Below are 15,617 nucleotides of genomic sequence, written 5' to 3'. Positions count from 1 at the left end.
CTGGAGACCCTGGGCACAGGCAAGACCCTGTCTGAGCCTCAGTTTCCACAGGATGCGGTGCCTGGAGCAGAAGGAGGCACAGGCGGGGGTGTCTGGAGGTGGGCAGACACACGCAGGGTGTCTGCCCTACAGTTTGTGCCATCTCCCCTCCCTCCCAGCCTGCACCCAAGCCCCCACCGCCCCCTCCTCGCCTCCAATTAAGGGTCCTCAACACTAATCGCAGGCGGTTGACTCGGCTCCTGGCCTCGCCTCCCTAATGAGGCCTTTGTCCCCTTAATTGGCCATCGCTTGCCTCTGCCCCCCACCTACGCCTCCCTGCCCCATATCCCAGGTCCAACTATGTGCTAATTGGGCCCCAGGGGGCGCACAGAGAGCCCCCTCCCCTCCCTGCCCTCTTGCCTCCCTATATCAGCCCCCCACCTCCAGGCCCCTCAAACCTTGGGGTCCAGCTCCTGGGAGGTAGGGAGCGGGGCGGGCCCAGGAGGGAGGTTTTGTTCTAATTCCTGGGGCCGGTCTCCCCCACGCGGCAGTGCCGGCTCTCCAGAGTCCACCTGCCCCTCCCATCTTCCCGTCCCCCTCCCCAGCCCTGAGCCCCCAGCCCTGGCTGCCCCTCTCTCCTCACAGATTTCGGGGGCTGCTCGGTGATCAGCAAGAATATTGTGGGGAGTTACCCCAGATCACCCCAGCCATGCACCCCGGGGCCCCCGCAGCCCCCGGCATCTCTGAGCCCGGCCCCCAGGAGCTGTGTGCCTTCATGAGGGGGGCGGCCGCCCACATGCTGCGCGCCCTGCACCCCCGGCGGACCCGGCCCCCCAAAAGGAGGCCCAACCACAGGAGGTTCCTGCACAACCAGATCTGCAGGTGAGGGGGGATGGATGGAGGTTGGGCAGAGGGGGCGGGGGGAGTCGAGCCCTCGGTTTTGGGGAGACCAGGCCCAGAGAGGACAGAGAGAGGTGGACCCCAGGGCTGGACGCAATCAACACTCGACATTCATTTATTGAGCGCTGACTGTGTGCCCAGGCCCCACAGACCCATCGGTGCAAAGCAGACAGAATTCTCTGCCTTCACGGAGCCTGTGTTCCGTTGGAGGAGGCAGCTGCCGAGGGCCGGCCAAGATACAGGAGTAGATGACACGGTCTGACGCTGCAACGTGGATGTGCCATGAAAACATGATGCTCAGTGAGAGAAGCCAGAAGCAAAAGGCCACGTGTTGTATGATTCTATTTACGTGAAATGTCCACAGTAGGCAAGTCTATAGAGCCAGAGGCGGAGTAGGGGGTGCCAGGGGCTGGAGCCAGGGGGGTTGGGGAGTGCTTGTTAATAGGTAAGGGGCTTCCTTTTGGGGTGATGGAAAATTCTGGAAGGAATTAGAGGGGGTGGTTGCACAACATCGTGAATGCACCAAATGCCACTGAATTGCACACTTTACAATGGTTCATTTTATGTCATGTGAATTTTACCTCAATTTAAAAAAGTTATATCGTACATGAGAAGGCAATACGTGCTATGGAGGATGTGCTGGGGGAGGGGTGACATTTTAGGTAAGGTGTCAGGAATGGCTTCACTGATAAGGTGACATGTAAGCAGATACCTGGGGAGGAGAGGGAAGTAGCCCTGGGGCTGCCTGAAGGAAGAGCATTCTGGGCAGGAGACAGCAGGTGCAAAGGCCCTGAGGCAGGAACATCCCTGGAGTGTTCCAGGACCAGTAAGGAGGCCGGTGTGACTGGAGCAGAGTGAAAGAGGAGAGAATTAGTTTCAAAGGAATCAGGGGACTGATTGTGGAGACCTTGTGTGCCTCTGGAGGGAGCTGGGCTCTGAGCTGTGATGTGGTGGGATCTGAAAGGATCCCTCTGGCTGCTGAGTGGAGAACAGACTGAGTAGGGGGCAAGGGTGGAAGTGAGAGACCAAGGAGGATGCTACTGCAGTGGTCCAGGCGAGGGATAATGGTGGCTCAGACCAGAGTGGGGGCTGAGGGTGTGGAGATGGGGTCCAACTCAGCCTTTTTGAAGGCAGCGCCAAGTGCTGTTCTAGGCAGGCCTTTCTAACCCACGCACCACACTCAGCCCCTCTCCTGCTCAAGTGCTTCCTGTGGCTTACCAGGCCCTCAAGACAAAGGCTCCGCCCCATCCCCTGCCCCCTTTGTCAGCCTCAGCTCCCCATCCAGCATTTCATCATTCAGCCTCTGGGCCTTTGCACATGCTGTTCCTTTGGCCAGGCAATGCTCTTCCCTGTCTCTAGGAATGCACATGGGGACCTCCACTCCCTTAAGTCTCTGTTCAAGCCTGTCCTCCCTCTCACACCTCACCCAGCTGCATCTCACCTAGGCCTGTGCTCTCCCCTCACCCTGTGACAGTAACCAGTTTTTGAGCACTTGCCATGTGTCAGATGCACCATACAAAGGTCTTGATATACAGTATGTCACCGAATGCTCCCAACAAACATGCCCGGTAGGTTCTGGCTCTGTCCTTATATTACAGACAAGGAGACTCAGAGAGGTTCGAGGACTTGCCCAAGGCTACACAGCTAGAGAGTGGATACAACCCCAGGCACTCTGAGTCCAGAGCCCATGATCTGGACACTTTGCAAGCCTGCCTGGTTACAGCATCTCAGGGTCTTGAGGATGATGGTGATGTGATGATGACGGTGATGATGGTGATGGCAAGGTGGTGATGATGGTGATGATGATGACAGCGGTGATGGTGATGATGATGGTGGTGGTAATGATGGTGATGGTGATGATGATGATGATGGTGATGGCAATGGTGGTGATGATGATAGTGGTGATGGTGATGATGGTGATGGTGATGATGATGATGATGGTGATGGCAATGGTGGTGATGATGATGGGGATGATAGTGGTGATGGTGATGATGGTGGTGGTGATGATGGTGATGGTGGTGATGACAGTGATTATGATGGTGATGATGATGATAGTGGTGATGGTGATGATGATGATAATGATGGCAATCACGGTAGCTAACACTTGTCTGACACTTAATATGTGCCAGGCACTGTTCCAAGCACTTTAGTATTAACTCAACTTACAATGAGTAGGAACTGTGTAATCCCCCACAGTAATCCTAGAAGGTAGGTGCTATTACACCTTAATTTTCAGATGAGGAAACTGAGGCACGGAGAGGTAGAGTGACCTGCCCAAGGATCTGCTTTTCTGGAAGTAGGTTGCTCCTCCCAGCCAGCCCGGGACCTTGCCCCAGGAGGTCTTGGAACCAAATCTGAGTGAATGGGAGCCTGGTCCAGCCTGCCCCCTGCCCCCACACCACATGCCCCCTTCCACCAGGACGCCCAGCGCTGGTCATTTCCAAAAGGTTTACCTCCACCATCCCACACACCCACCATTGAGGGGGAAAACAGCTTCCCAAACAGGGCCCAGCCCTGTGTTCCAGAGCTGGCCTTCTGACCCCTTGTCATCTGCTCCACGACCCCTCCCCATCTTCAGCCCCCATCGGGGTTCCCTCCCCACCCCCTATCTGGCCCCCTCACCTCCCAGGTTCCCCGTCTGTCCTCCATGACTGACGCCTCCATGGTCCCCGGGGCCAGCTTCTCTGCTGTAGCATCCCGGACACCCCACCCCCTATGCCAGCTCTGCCACATGCTCCCCAGGGACCCGGGTTGCCTACAAGTGGCCTCGAGGAAGCCCTAGAGGGAGCCAGGAAGCTCTGGAGCACATTCCTCCGGGCACCCAGGCTCAGCCTGAGGAAATCCAGGTCAGAGGCAAGCTGTCCTCAGCATCTTCCCGCCCACATCCTGCTCCTCCCTCAGGTCCCCTCAGGCCCTGCTCCCTCAGGAGCCCTCTCCCACCCGGCCATATGAAGTTTTGACCTATAGCAAAGTCAAGACAGCTGTCTGATGCAGTAGTTCTCAGGAGGTGGTCCCCAGACCAGCAGCACCTGCACCTCCGTGTCACCTGGGAATGCATTAGAAACACAAATTCTCTGACCCCACCCCGGAGCTGCAGAACCAGAAGCTCTGGGGCCCAGGAACCTGTGTTTTTACCAGCCCTGCAGGTGTCCTGTTGTGTGCTGGCCTAAGGATCACTCATGAGCCATCGTTTCAATTTTACTGTCCATAACATCTTAGCATATTTCCTTCATCTATATCTTTTTTTTTTAAACAGTAGCTCTCCCCCACCCCTTTTTTTTTTTTGGTGAGGAAGATTGGCCCTGAGCTAACACAAGTTGCCAATCTTCCTCTTTTTTTTTCTCCTCAAAGCCCCAGCACATAGTTGTATATCCTAGTTGTAGATCCTTCTAATTCTTCTACGTGGGACGCCACCTCAGCATGGCTTGACAAGTGGTGCTAGGTCTGTGCCCAGGATCCAAACAGGTGAACCCTGAGCCACCGAAGCAGAACACGTGAACTTAACTACTGGGCTGGCCCCCATCTATATCTTAAAAATAGTTTAAATTGCAAATGTCATGACTCTCAGGCCCTAATGTCATTATATTTAGTTTGTTCAAGTCGGGAACTATAATTTGCATGCGATTGTTACAAATCTTAAGTCAGTCCCTCTGTCTCTGCCTGTGTCTCAATCTCTCTCTCTCTCTCCCTCCATTTAACCTCACCTCCCGCGTCTGAAAGTCTCCCCGGGCGCTCAGAGCATGGCTATCCTCCTTGGCATCCAGGACGGTGTCAGAGTCGCAGCTCTCCCTACTTTATTTAAGAGCCAGATATATAGTCTTTTCTTGTGGCAAAATACACGTAACATGAAATTCACCATTTTGACCATCTTAAAGTGTACGATTCAGGGGCATTTCATGCATTCATAATGTTTTGCAACCATCACCTCTATCTTGTTCCAGAACATTCTCATCACCCGAAAAGGAGACCCCGTGTCCATTATAGTCATTCCCCATCTCCCCTCCCTCTAGCACCTGGCAACCGCCAATCGCTGTCTCCAGGGATTTGCCTATTCTGGACATTTCCTATGAGCAGAATCACATGATATTAGATACACTGTTGGGACCGCCCCGTGGCCCAGTGGTTAAGTGCACACATTCTGCTTCAGCGGCCTGGGGTTCACTAGTTTGGATCCCGGGTACAGACATGGCACCACTTGTCAAGCCACGCTGTGGTAGGCATCCCACATATAAAGTAGAGGAAGATGGGCACGGACGTTAGCTCAGAGCCAGTCTTCCTCAGCAAACAGAGAAGGATTGGCAGCAGATGTTAGCTCAGGGCTAATCTTCCTCAAAAAAATAAATAAATAAGATCCACCGTTAAGTAAACCTTTTTATGGAAGTTTAACACACGTACAAAATGAGGCCCACGTCGTCCGTGTAGACTGGGATGGATTCTCCCAAAGGGAGCCCACTAAGGTAACCCGCACTCGGATCCAGGAGCCGGCGCTCACAGTGCCTCCCTCCTCCCCATGAGCCGCCGTGCTCATTTCCCTCACTGCCCATCAGTCAGCCTGTTTGGGGACTTTGTTTAAATGGAGTCAGGCAGCTACTGATGGCGAGTCTCAGCATCCCGCGTGTGCGTGGACTCGCTGGAACTGCCATCGTCAAACACCGCAGGCCAGCGGCTGGGACAACAGAAACCGACTTTCCCACGACTCTGGAGGCCAATGTCCGAGGGCGAGGTGTGGGCAGGGCTGGTTCCTTCAGAGGCCTCCCTCCTGGGCATGTAGATGGTGGTCCCTCCGCGTGTGTCCTGATCTCCACTCAGAGGATTTGAGACGCTATTTTAACCTGAAGAGTCTACCTCCAAATACAGACACATTCTGAGAGCCTGGGGGTCAGGACTTCAACATACGAATTTTAGGGGGACACAGTTCAGCCCCTGACAGCTTGTGAGATCCGTCCATCTCGTTGCTGAGGGGGTGGGAATCCTGGGAGAGACCAGTGCAGTGGCTACTGCAGTCATCCAGGTGGGAGACACTAAGAGCTGGGCAGATTCAAGAGCTGTTCAGGCAGTCAAAATGCCACAGAGAGTCAATGTTACACACGCACCGCCAGCCCTCAGTGCGTCTTTATGTGAGATTTTTCTTTGAAGGCACCCTTTCCTGGAGACAGTTTTTATGTTTCTATATTAGAATATGGTCCTAATAAATCTACACTTCAAAAAAGTTCTTAGTGCTGGATTAGATGTGCTGCCTTGTGCAGTGCACAACCCCCACAGCTGTTCAGAGCTTTCCCTACGAAAGGGATCAGAAAGATTGACTGTCAGACTCAAGAAAACGGACCTGGGGTCAGGGAGGTTAGCAAAGAAAAGAAACATAGGGAGAGAGAGAAGGGACAAACCACTCCTGGATGGCAGACAGGAGGGGACTCCTCCACGGTCATCCAGCTAATGCCCATCTCTCTGCAGGCAGTTTGCCAAGATCGAGGCTGCCACCCAGCGCCTGGCCCTAACTATCCTGTCCCAGGAGGCACCTCCCCAGCGACGGCTGCCCCAAAGACCGCCCCCACCTCCTCCATCCCCCTTTCTGGGGGTGGCCTGCGCTGTGGCCCCCACTGAGGTGCCCCTTGCCGGCCCCAGCCTGAGCCTTGCTGTCCTGGATGCCTCCACCCTGGACCTCTTCGATGACATTGCACTCACCCCAGAGTGTCCCTCAGTGCCATCTGACCTGTCCCATTCTGCTGTGGGGCAGCCAGACCTGAGGCAGGCCCCACATTTCTCTGATTCCTTGCCTCTGACCCCACATACCCTTCGGGGAGGGGACGAGTTCTTGGCTCCCAAGGGGGGTTGGGTGGGCCAGTGGGAGGTGCCTTGTGCCTGGGATTCTCAGGAGGTCCCTGAGGGCTGGGGAATCTGCTCCCCATGATGCCCAATCTCAACCCAGCCTAGGCCCTGGACAAACCAGAGGCCCCCGTGACAGCTCTTCAGCCACCCCCGGGGAGACCCCTCTCCGTCCACTCCCTCCTGGCAGCCCCTGGGGAAAGAGACCAAGCCCAGACTCCCACCTCTGACCACGGCCTCAGGGGGCTTCTGCAGGGTCCAGCGCGCCACCTCTGCCTCCTCTGGGGACCCCCTCACTCTCTCCACCCCCCACCTTCTCCCTTCTTCCTTCAAAGCCCCATCTCCTCGGCGTCTGTCGCTCCTGCTTCCCCTCACCCTCGCTCACCTCTGCCTGATGTCTGGTCTTGTCTCATTTACTCCCAAGGACTTACTGAGCACCTGTTGTGTGCCAGGCCCAGGTCTAGGTGCTGAGGACTCAGCAGCAAATAAAACAGACACAATCTCTGCCCTCGTGGAGTTCACGTTTGGGGGGCGTGGGGGGCGGAGAACTGATAATAAATGAGGACACGGACACATTATACAATTTTAAAATGCAAGATAAATTTCTGATTTCCGATTGGAATTAGTGCTGTACAGAAAATAGAACAGCGACCTGATGGAGTGGCTATTTGACATCTGGTGATCAGGAAAGGCCCTGAATGGTGGGAAGGTCTGGGGTGCAGGCAGAGGCAACAGCACATGCAAAGGCCCTGAGGTGGGGCCTTGGCGGAACAGCAAGAGAGCCAGCGTGGCTGGAGTGGACAGGGGGAGAATGGTAAGAGGTGAGGCCCCAGTTAACAAAGGCAGACCATGAATTGGGAGTCGTTTGGATTTTATTCCAAGACTGATGGGAAATTCTCTCTGTCTTTCTCTCAACCCCCTTTCTAAGCACAGAGTCTAAACAGTACAAGCCCCACCCTACGAGGCAGGTGCTGTACAGATGGGGAAACTGAGGCTGCACAGAGCACAGACTGAGCTGGGTGGAAAGGGACTGAGGTTCCCGGAAGGTGCTTGGGTCTCTTTGTAAGTTTCTGTCTCTAGACAGAGGAGACAGGGTTCGAACCCCACGCCTGCCCTCGCCCTGGGCACGGCCCTCCCTCCCTTACCCTCTCGGCCTCAGTGGTCTGGCGGGTACGATGCTGCGGGCCGCAACCCACCTTCCCCGCTGGACCCCGCGTTCTCTGCAGCCGCATCACCGCTCGGCCCCGGGCCCGCCACTCACGCTCTCCGCGGCTTCCCATTGGTCCAACGCGTTGCCTTCCCGCCCCCCTCCCCCACCCGGCGGGCCAATCACGTCCTCAAGACTGACAGGCGCCCCCTCCAAGGAGGGCGAAGCAGCGCCTCTTGCGATTGGCCGGGAACGGGGTAGGGAGGAGGGCGGAGCTGGGGCGAGCGCCGATTGGGCGGCTCCGTCTGGGTGGGCAGGACGTGGACGGTCCAGGGGTCGCGGGAGCTGGCCAAGTGTCGCAACCCGGGAAAACAGCGACCCGACCCGAGTACTCGGTTGTAGGACCTGAGAGGTGCAAGTCCGGACTCCGAGAGGTGAGTATCTCCCAGGCCCCACCTGCCGAGGGGCGGGCCGGGCTCGAACCCGGCGCCTTCTGGATAAGGCCTCCCGCCCGCGCTGCCGGGGACCAACCTTACCGCCCGAGGCTCTGCCAGGACGTCCCGGCCGAGGTCACACGGCCAGGGGGAGGACTCCGGCCCGGGCTCTGCGGAGCTGGCTGGCCAGGGACTCGAACCCGCCGCGGGTCGCGCCCGCCGCCTCTGCACCCCTGGCCAAGTTCTGCTTCATCCCTGCGGGGTGGGTGGGTCTGACCCCCACTTCTCCGAGGAGGAAACTGAGGCCCAGACAGTGTGAAACTTGTCCAGGGTTACACAGCCAGGGAGTCCGGGCTGCAGGGCTGGGTCCCCCGAGCCCGCGAGCTCACATGGGGGATCTAAGCAGCCCCACCCGCCCCCCAAGTTGACGCCCACTTCAGGCCGCTCCTCCTCCAGCCTCGGGTTCGCTCCGACCCCCGAGCTCCGCCTTGGACCTTCTCATCACTCCCCACGACGCCCCCAAATCTGTCTTGAGCCCAGATTCCCTCCCCACGTTCACACACACACACTCCCCCCGCCCCCCAGCACCAAATTTTTTCGTCTTCTCCCAAAAATTATTCCCCTCCCCAGGGCCCCAATTAGTCCCTGGGACCTGCCACTCACCAGACGGAAACCTGGGGGTTTTCCTTCGCCCCCCACAGCCAGTCCCACCTGCCCCCTGAATCTCTCCCCCCTCCTCTCTGTGCCCTCTGCCTGAATAGGAGCCCAGTCCTCACCCTTGCCCCCCGGACCCAAGCCCCAGCTTTCTCCTTGGCCTCCGCTCCAGTCCAGCCCCACAGTGGCCAGGGAGGGCTCCTTGGTTTGTTTTAGCTTTTGAAAACTTTTTATGGAAGTATATGACATATGCAGGTAAACCTACAAATGGCAAATACACAGCTCGGGGGCCGGCCGGTGGCGCAGCGGTTAAGTGCGCACGTTCCGCTTCAGCGGTCCAGTTCGCCGGTTTGGATCCCGGGTGCGGACGTGGCACCGCTTGGCACGCCATGCTGTGGTAGGCGTCCGGCATATGAAGTAGGGGAAGATGGATGTTAGCTCAGAGCCAGTCTTCCTCAGCAAAAAGAGGAGGATTGGCAGTAGATGTTAGCTCAGGGCTATTCTTCCTCAAAAAACAAACAAACAAATACACAGCTCAAATAAGTTTTCACGAAGCCAATGCTCTGGTGGAAACAGCATCCAAATCCAGAGGTCGAACATCTCCCACACCCCGAATTCCTCTTGTACCCTCTTCTTCACTGTCCCCCAAGGATAACCATTATCATAACTTCAATGCCACAGATTGGTTTTGCGGGTTTCTCCTTTTAGGTAACTATTTTATTGTGATGTATTTATCCCTGGCTGGACAACCTGTTACACACTGTCCACAGTTCAGAAGGAGAAGCGTACGCGATAGTCAAATCTCCTTCAGGCTCTGTCCTCGTGACCAGTTCTGCCGTCTGAACTATCTGTTCTTATCTGCCTGCTGGAGACGGCACATGTGGACACAAGCCGTACACACAGCTTTTCTTTCTTTTTTTTGGCACGAGTGGGAGCACTGCCATACACACTGTTCTGCTTTTTTTTTTTTTTCCCCACTGTTACCATCTCTTGGACACCTTTCCATATTGTTACTTAAAGAGCATCCTTGTAATTTTCCTGGCTGCAAGGAATTCCGTAGTATGGATATACCGCGACCTCTGTAACCGGTACTCTCGCCTTGGGCGTTTAGACGTGTTTCTACTCCTTTCTCTGCCGTAGAGGCGCGCAGTGAATAAGCTTGTGTCGTTTCACACGGATGTCTCTAGGATAAATCCTTAGCAGCGAGTGTTCTGGGTCAGAAGGTTCGCGGGTCTATAATATGGAGAAATGTGGCCACATAGTCTCCCCTGGGGCTCTCCAGGGGTCTCCTGCCAGCCCCAGGGGCTGCGGACGTTCCGGGCCGCATCTGACCCTCCCTCCCGTGTCCTGAAGAGTTAACACGGTGAGTGGGAGCGAGAAGGGCTCTCCACGTGGAGCGGCCCCCCGGGCAGAAGCCAGGAGGTGGCGCATGGCCGGCGGCGGCCGGGGTGTCCCCAGCGCCTGGTGGGCGGGGTTACATCTCAATCCTGAGGACAGACGGCAGCCACGGGGGCGGGGCTGAGGCAGGGGAGGAGCCGATTGGCCGGGCCTTCCCCGCGGGGCGGGGCGGGGGCGGGGAGGCGGGCGCCGATTGGGCGGCTCGGTCTGGGTGGGCGGGACGTCAGCTCTGGGTTTCCTGAAAGACTTTTCCCTCTCCGCTTCCTCCTGGAGAACTTTGCCGACTCTGCCAAGATAGATCAGGTTCCCTAGAAGTCCGCCACTGATCACAGTTGTAATTATGTGATTAATTAATTCAGTGTGGTTTTGTTCTTGAGGGAATTTCCGTGCCATTTTTTTCACTGAGAGAAAATTCACCATTTCCAACCATCCACTAGCTTTTAAATTTCAGATACGTCGCTCATAGGAAACATTTTCTATGGTAGATGTGTTCGGCTGAAAGAAAAGTCATAAACACCTGTGTGTGCTCCCCACCCAGATGTAAAACTTGCCCTGAATGTTAGCCCTCCACAGGGTGGGCCCCCAGGGTGTCCTGTGTCCCAAATAAATTAACAGATAAGTGAGTGAACACGCAGAGGGAGAAGGAGCTACAGACAAGAGCCCAGCTGGGACCCCCAGTAGTGCAGCAACTCAGGGACCCAGGGACACAAGCCCCTCCGGGGACACGGGTGAAGACCTGCTGAGACTGGAAACCCCAGAGCCCAGGGCCCCAGATGCTGGGAGACGGGGCCACTCTGACCTGGAGGCGGGTGCACCTCTCGTCGCTGGGCACCTTGGGCAAGTCCTGGCCCCGGGCCAGGGTGTCCTCCCCTGTAAGGGCTCCACCAGGCCTGCCTGTTCTTTTTCTTTTTTCAAAATTGTGGCAAAATATACATAACATAAAATTTACCATTGTAACCACTTAAAGTATAGAATTAGGGGCCGGCCCGCGGCCGAGTGGTTAAGCTCACTCGCTCCGCTTATGCGGCACCGGGTTTTGCCGGTTCGGGTCCTGGGCATGGACATGGCACTGCTCATCAAGCCATGCTGAGGCGGCATCCCACATGCCACAACTAGAAGGACCCACAACTAAAAATATACAACTATGTACCGGGGGGCTTTGGGGAAAAAAAGGGGAAAAAAATCTAAAATTATAGAATTAAGTGGCATTTAACTACATTCATGATGTCGTGCAACCACCACTACTTTCTAGTTCAAGAACGTTTTCATCTCCCCAAATGGAAGCCCTGTACCCATTAGGCAGTCCCACCCCATGCCCTGAGTCACTGGCGACCGCCAGTCCGCTTCCTGTCTCTGTGGGTTTGATCATTGTGGACATTTCATATAAATGCACTTATACAATGAGTGGCCTTTAGTGACTGGCCTCTCTCACTGAGCACGCTGCTTCTGAGTTTCCTCCATGAAGCAGCATGTACCAGCGCTTCACTCCTTCCTACAGCTGGATAACACTCCACTGCACGGGGCCCCAGCCTTTCCATCTAAGACCTGGAGGGCCCTTCAGCCGGTGCACTTGACACGTGAGTAAACTGATTTCAGAGGCTCGAAACTCCAGAGCACTGCCCCCCACCCAGGCCAGGCCCAGGACGGGGGTGGTGCTGCCCGGAGAAGGCAGCTCCTGCCCCGCTCCCTCTGTTACCAGCAGTGGGCCGTTGGGCAGTCACTTCCCTGCTCGGCCTTGGTTTCCTCCTGGGCTGAGTGAGGATCACAGTTGGAGCGATTGGGGGTGGGGAGGGGGGCAGCCGGTATTGTTGACACCCAGTCGGCTCCAAGAAGGAGAAGCCTTCCCAGGGCTCCAGGAGAGTGGGGCTGGGAGCACAGGGGCAGACAAGGTCAGAGAAGGCTTCCTGGGGAAGTGACCTCCCGGCCAAATAGGACACATTGAGAAAGAAGTACCTCCAGGCCCAGGGAACAGCAGATGCGAAGGCCTGCAGGTGGGAGGACAGAAGTTTGCAAAGCACCTTGCAGACTGAAAGGGTCTGCTAAGTACATGGACCCTGGACATGCAGAGGGGTCCCCTCCCCGCCTGACCTTGGCCCCTCTGCCCACCCCCAGGACATGGCAGCTATGAAGCCCAGCCTGGGCCGAGTCCTCCCTGGATCATCCATCCTATTCCTGTGTGACATGCAGGAGAAGTTCCGCCATGTCATGTACTTCCCCCAGATTGTCTCTATGGCCGCCCGCATGCTCAAGGTATGGGCCCCTCCTCCCTCAGACCCAGGCATCCTGGCCCCCAGCCCCTCCTCCCCAAGACCAGGAGCCTGAGCCCCCAGACCCCTCCCTTGGGCTCAGGCCCTTGTTCCCCTTCCCCAGTACAGGTGGCCCGGATGCTGGAGATACCAGCCGTGCTGACGGAGCAGTACCCACAAGGCCTGGGCCCCACAGTGCCTGAGCTGGGGGCTGAGGGCCTGCGGGCGCTGCCCAAAACCTGCCTCAGCATGGTGCCTGTGGTGCGGCAGGAGCTGGACGCACGGCCCCAGCTGCGTTCTGTGCTCCTCTGTGGCATTGAGGCACAGGCCTGCATCTTGGTGAGACCCTGGCTGACCCTTGGGAACCCCCGTTCTCACCTGGGACCCCCCTCATCCTAAAAAGGATATCCTTTCCTGACCCAGAACCCTCTAACCTCCCAGCAAGACCCCCTTCCTACCCATGATCCCCCTTCTGACCTGGAACCTTCATCGTCTCTCAGGACCCCTCTCCTTACCTGGGGCACCCCCCCACTGGGGGGTCCTGCCCTGATCTGAGCCTCCCTCATCCACATCCTGGCTCCCCAGTCCCTCACCAGGGACCTCTGTTCTTGTCTGGGGTTGACCCTGACCTCTCTCTGCCCCCAGAACACAGCCCTGGACCTCCTGGACCGGGGGCTGCAGGTCCACGTGGTGGTGGATGCCTGCTCCTCCCGCAGGTAGGAGGGTCCTGCCAAGGGATGGGTGCATGTGGGGTATGGGCGGGGTGCCCAGGAAGAACCAGGGGACAAGATCTCTGCCAAGTTTGCCAGTGTCTGGGTGTCCAAGCCGCGGCACCGACACCCTCTCTCCCGCTGCAGCCAGGTGGACCGGCTGGTGGCACTGGCCCGGATGCGGCAGAGCGGGGCCTTCCTCTCCACCAGTGAAGGGCTCATTCTGCAGCTTATGGGTGATGCCGCCCACCCCCGTTTCAAAGAGGTACTGGCCCCCCAACCCTCCCCGCCTCCCATATAAATGGCAGATATCTCTTCAGTACCCACCACATATTCGTGGAATACATCCTGGAACGCAGCAGCCTGCCACCTCCAAGGGGACTAAGTTTAGTGGGGGAGGCCCCATCAACACCGTAAATCAGTGAAAGGAGAAGCTGTCAGGTGGCCATGAGAACTGTGGAGAGAGAAAAGGTGGGGGAGGGAATCAGAGGTGTCGGGGTGTAATGGAGGGGTTGCACACGGTGGTCCAGAGGCCTCCTGGGAGAAAGTGACTTCAGAGGGAGGTGAGGATGGGAGCAAGCCAGGCAGGCACGGGGAAGAACAGTCCAGTGGAGACTCCGTAGATGGGCGCCCCTTGACCTGCTCCACCCATCCCCTCCCCGCCCTCCACCAGTCTCCATACCTACCACCCAAGTGACCTTCCTAGTGCCCAGGTCTGACCAGGTAGCCACTGCTGCTTCATACCCTTGGCCCTCAGGATAGCGGGACATGCCCAAACTTGACATTCCCAGCCCTCTGAGGTCTGCACCTTTCCCTCCTCTTAGTTCAGTTCTGTTGAGCTTTCATTGAGCACCTGCTGTGTGCCAGCCACCGTGGCAGGTCCCGGGGCAAGAGCAAAGCCAATCTGTTCAATTACACTTTGTGGCCTGGAGCTGGGGAGGGGATGTGGGGAGCGTGTGAGAAATAAGGTGGGGGCCAGAAGCAGGGAGGCCCCTCCTGGGGGTGGCCTTGAAGCAGAGATTTGAAGGGGAAGGAGCAGCCAGGCATCCAAGTGTTCCTGGCAGAGGGAACGGCTAGGGCAAGGGCCTGGAGATGGCACTGTGCCTGCCTTATTCAAGGACCCCTAGTGGGGCATGGTGAGCGCAGGGGCAGTGTGGGAGGAGGGGAGGCAGGGAGGAGCCAGCGTGACTCTTCCCGAAGATTTGGGATTTTAGAAGATTTCAGATTTTAGCGATGGATGGGCAGCCACGGGGTTTTGCGCAGGGGAGCTGGCCATGGTCAGCTCTGCAGTGTGGTGCTCGGTGGCCAATGGCTGTGGGCAGGTGGCAGGAAGGAGGAAGACCAGAGTGGAGGCAGTGGGGATGCAGGCTTTGCTTATTTTTATTTTTCACTTTCTGGAGGTAAGCTGATGGTTACAATGTAGGAGAAGGCAGCTTGAGAGAGGCTCCAAGTTTTCAGCTCAAGCAGCTGTGCTCATGCTGTCTGCTGATTGGGGGAGGATGATGAGTTTGAGAGGTCAAGTGACAACTGACATCTAAGAGGCAGCTGGATAAATAAGTCTGGAGTTGAGCGGCAAGGCGGGCTGGATTTTGGAGTTGATGGATGGGAGAGGTGAGATTACTCAAGAAGAAGCCCCAGGACAGAGCCCTCACCCTTAGTGGTCCAAGCCAGCAAAGTTGACCAAGATGGCAGGCGATCAGGTGCTAACCCAGGCAGCTATGGTGAAAGAGAGGCCCCAGGAAAACTTTTGAGACGCGGGAATGGTTGGTCTGACCAGTTGCTGCCTAGAGGGCAAGGGACATGAAAATAGAGAAGTGTCCCTTGGATCTGTCCTCCAAGTGATGGGGACCCTCACTCTTCCCTGACTTCCCCTCTTTCCCTACAGATCCAGAAGATCCTCAAGGAGCCGGTCCCGGACACTGGGTTGCTGGGCCTCTTCCAAGGCCAGAACCCCCTCTTCCAGTGAACTCCTGACCCTGCCTGGAGGGGAGACCACCCTCTTGTCACTGGGATGGGGGAAGCGCTTTCCCCCCATCCTTGGATCCCAAGAGTGGTGCAATCCACCGGGAGTACCGCCCCCTCGGGAGGGGAGGCGGGTGCTGCCTTGCCATTGGGTGACAGCTCCCGGAAATGCAAATGAGCCTCCTGGAAGCTGGGCGGGAGTTGGCCGAGCCGAGCTGGAGGCGGGGCTCGGCCCCGGGCCACTTCAAGGGGCGGGAAAGGGAGGGGGAGTCACAGACTGTGTGGGACCCGGACTCGCGGAATAAACAATTGATGTGGCTGTGGACCGAACCATTCTTGGCTTTGGGGGGTATCCTGGGGGCGA

At 57.0% G+C, this 15,617-nt stretch overlaps 2 protein-coding genes across 2 annotated transcripts; both read left to right on the top strand.

The window, feature by feature from the left end:
- Positions 1-688: 688 nt before the first annotated feature.
- Positions 689-7,966, top strand: C26H19orf85 (chromosome 26 C19orf85 homolog). Its single transcript, XM_044759852.2, has 2 exons — positions 689-861; positions 6,331-7,966. The coding sequence occupies exons 1-2, from the start codon at positions 689-691 to the stop codon at positions 6,785-6,787; spliced, it is 630 nt and encodes a 209-aa protein (XP_044615787.1). The 3' UTR covers positions 6,788-7,966.
- Positions 7,967-8,222: 256 nt separating this feature from the next.
- Positions 8,223-15,587, top strand: ISOC2 (isochorismatase domain containing 2). Its single transcript, XM_014856683.3, has 7 exons — positions 8,223-8,283; positions 11,834-11,912; positions 12,448-12,585; positions 12,711-12,920; positions 13,227-13,297; positions 13,439-13,556; positions 15,177-15,587. Exons 3-7 carry the CDS (start codon positions 12,451-12,453, stop codon positions 15,255-15,257), a joined length of 615 nt encoding a protein of 204 aa, XP_014712169.1. The 5' UTR covers positions 8,223-8,283; positions 11,834-11,912; positions 12,448-12,450; the 3' UTR covers positions 15,258-15,587.
- Positions 15,588-15,617: the final 30 nt, after the last annotated feature.

This window comes from Equus asinus, chromosome 26 (assembly GCF_041296235.1).
Source record: "Equus asinus isolate D_3611 breed Donkey chromosome 26, EquAss-T2T_v2, whole genome shotgun sequence".
In the NCBI taxonomy this organism is placed as follows: domain Eukaryota; kingdom Metazoa; phylum Chordata; class Mammalia; order Perissodactyla; family Equidae; genus Equus; species Equus asinus.
Note: the sequence above shows the minus strand (reverse complement) of the source record. Positions and strands in the feature narration are given on the sequence as shown.